Raw genomic sequence first — 2,756 nt, 5'->3', positions numbered from 1 at the left:
TCAAAATTAAATTAATTTTATAAAATCTATTGATTCAAAATCATTTTTTTACTAGATAATCAAACCCACCTTTATTATTTGTATGCGGGCTACGTTACTTCACAATAAAATTAAAATAGAGAGATCATACATCATATATTATACGTGTATAATATGTATAATACATGATTCTCATTCTCTTCTAATATTGAAACATTAGTAGTTTATACACTATTACATGCAGTCAATAATTTGATGCCTTCACACCTTCAATGTTTTTTTATTAAGATTAAATGGTTAAAATTTTAAGTTAAATATTTTAATTTAATGTAAATTGAAAATAATTTTTAAATTTGAATTATTTGATTTTGATCTAACAAGTGAAAATTGTCGAATGCATAAATGCATAAAATTGTGAATTTCTTGACTGGCTTATAGAAGCGGATATCGACATTTAGACGAATAGATATTTTGATGTACATGTGGGTAAACATACATGTGTATGTTTGAGTGTGGTTTTTTCATCGGTGAGATTGAGAATTGGAGGATTTATTGTGAGACAGACAGCTCTCAAAATCGCTTCAAATAAAATGGTCAAACATAAAAAAGTGCGTTTTAACAATCAACATGCTTTCATATCATTTATCTTTTAACATTTTCAGTTTTCTAATACTAAAAATAGTGAATCTTTTCATAGAACAATAAATATAACATTTAATATTATTGATTTTGGCATTATCACATTTCACTATATTTTACTTTAAATTTATGAAAATAAGATTATATCAATACATAATAATACTACTTTCTATTTTATCATACATAAATATGAAATAGACTAATAAATAGAGATAAATGTAGTACCTAATATGAAAAAGATGGATGGATATTTTGAATGAAGATAAAGACAAATGGAGGTTGGTTTCTCAATTCTATCACAACATGTTGACAAATTAGATTTTTAAGACAACCTTACTAGATTTGTATTTCAAGATATCGGAATTGCATTAGCATTTTTAGCAAAAATAAAAAATAAAAAATAATATAAGAAAATCCAAATTCCTTAGATATGATATGGCTCAATCAAACACGTGTCTTAAGGTAGAAGCCAACTCACTCAACCACGGTTAAACAAATCACCTACAAAATCTCTTCCTATATATTGCCATTGTTAACACACAAGAATCAAAAACATCACTCACTCACTCAAAACACCTTAACCATGATCAAGATTCCAAACCTTAAAATCCCCGAATGGGACACGACACAATACGAGGGAGGATCATTCTTAAACCGTTTCATTTCAAACGACACCGACACACAAATTTCCGAAGATTTCGACTTACCCGTTCATGTTTTCTCTTCCGACCATTTCCGAATGTTCGAATTCAAAGTGAGAAAATGCCAGCGTGGCCGGTCTCACGACTGGACGGAATGTCCGTACTCTCACCCCGGCGAGAAAGCTCGCCGGAGAGACCCTCGGAAGTTTAACTACTCCGGGACACCTTGCTCGGAGTTTCGCAGATTAGGAAGCTGTACTAAAGGTGATTCGTGTTACTTCGCACATGGTGTTTTCGAATGCTGGCTTCATCCTTCTCGCTACAGGACACAGCTTTGTAACGACGGGACAGCTTGTCGCCGGCGAGTGTGTTTCTTTGCTCACACCGTTGATCAACTTCGTGTCTCGGGTAAGGCTTCACCTGAAACGTTTGTTTCTTCTCCTACTTCGGTTCTTGAATCTCCTAATGGAAACTCCAGATACGGTGGCGTTCCGGTGAATATGCGGGAGTTAGTTGACTGCATGAGAGATGTTCAAATTATGGATTCCGGTCGGGTGGAGTCTCCAAGGGGTGGGTTTTTTGGTCTTCCATCAAGGTATGAAGGGGTTAGTATGGAGAGGGTGGAATCTGGAAGAGATCCTAGGGCCAAAATCTATGGGAAACTCTTCAACGATAGTGTTGTTTCGGTTCCTGTTCCTGATTTTGGATGGGTTTCGGAACTGGTTAACTGAATTTGGGATCGAAGAATATGATTTTACTTTGTATAGATGATGAATGATGCAAAAAGGAAGAAGAATAATATTTGTGCATAGGTGAGGAGCATGAGATGAGACCTTGGTGTCTCTTTGATTTCTAATTCCTTTTCTTACATTTAATCTTCTTCTTGTGTTAAGGATTTGTTGAAGATTGAATAGCATTTGATTGTCTTCATTGTTTTTTTTTTTTTTGGTTAAACTTGTATTTTGTCTTTGTTTTGTGTTTTTGTTGGATGTTTATATGTAACAGAAGAAACTTGAGGAATCCTGTTTTTTTTTATTTTTTAAAACATTATGGGAGTTTTTTTCTTTCTTTCGGTATGAATCTAATGCCTTTTTTTGTATTAGAAGGAAAAAAACACTAATTGATATTTATGTCTCCTTATCGGTACGAGGTCGATACGTGTTTTAAAAACCGGATCGGCCATCAAACCGGCGAGGGTACTGGGTCACTAGTTCATTGGTTGAACCATTGGGTTATTGGTCGAACTGCATGACTAAATCGGATTAAACCGGATAACTCGGTTAAATAAACCGGTCTCTATTACAATATTATATATTTATTAAACCGATCGAACCGGATGACTTAGTCTCTAAAAAACAGTGTTTTAAAAACTGGACCGGTCATCGAACCGGTGAGGGTACAGGGTCACTGATTTATCGGTCGAACCACTGGGTCACTGGTCGAACCGCACGACCAAACCGAATTAAACCGGATAACTCGGTTGAATAGACCTGTCAT

The 2,756-nt window shown here is 34.8% G+C and overlaps 1 protein-coding gene across 1 annotated transcript; it reads left to right on the top strand.

Annotated features, from left to right (window-relative positions):
* The first annotated feature begins 1,145 nt into the window (after positions 1-1,145).
* Positions 1,146-2,279, top strand: LOC131660787 (zinc finger CCCH domain-containing protein 23-like). Its single transcript, XM_058930104.1, has one exon. The coding sequence runs from the start codon at positions 1,202-1,204 to the stop codon at positions 1,988-1,990; it is 789 nt and encodes a 262-aa protein (XP_058786087.1). The 5' UTR covers positions 1,146-1,201; the 3' UTR covers positions 1,991-2,279.
* Positions 2,280-2,756: the final 477 nt, after the last annotated feature.

This window comes from Vicia villosa, linkage group LG3 (assembly GCF_029867415.1).
Source record: "Vicia villosa cultivar HV-30 ecotype Madison, WI linkage group LG3, Vvil1.0, whole genome shotgun sequence".
NCBI lineage: Eukaryota > Viridiplantae > Streptophyta > Magnoliopsida > Fabales > Fabaceae > Vicia > Vicia villosa.
The sequence above is the reverse complement of the archived record's forward strand: the minus strand, read 5'-3'. Positions and strand labels throughout refer to the sequence as shown.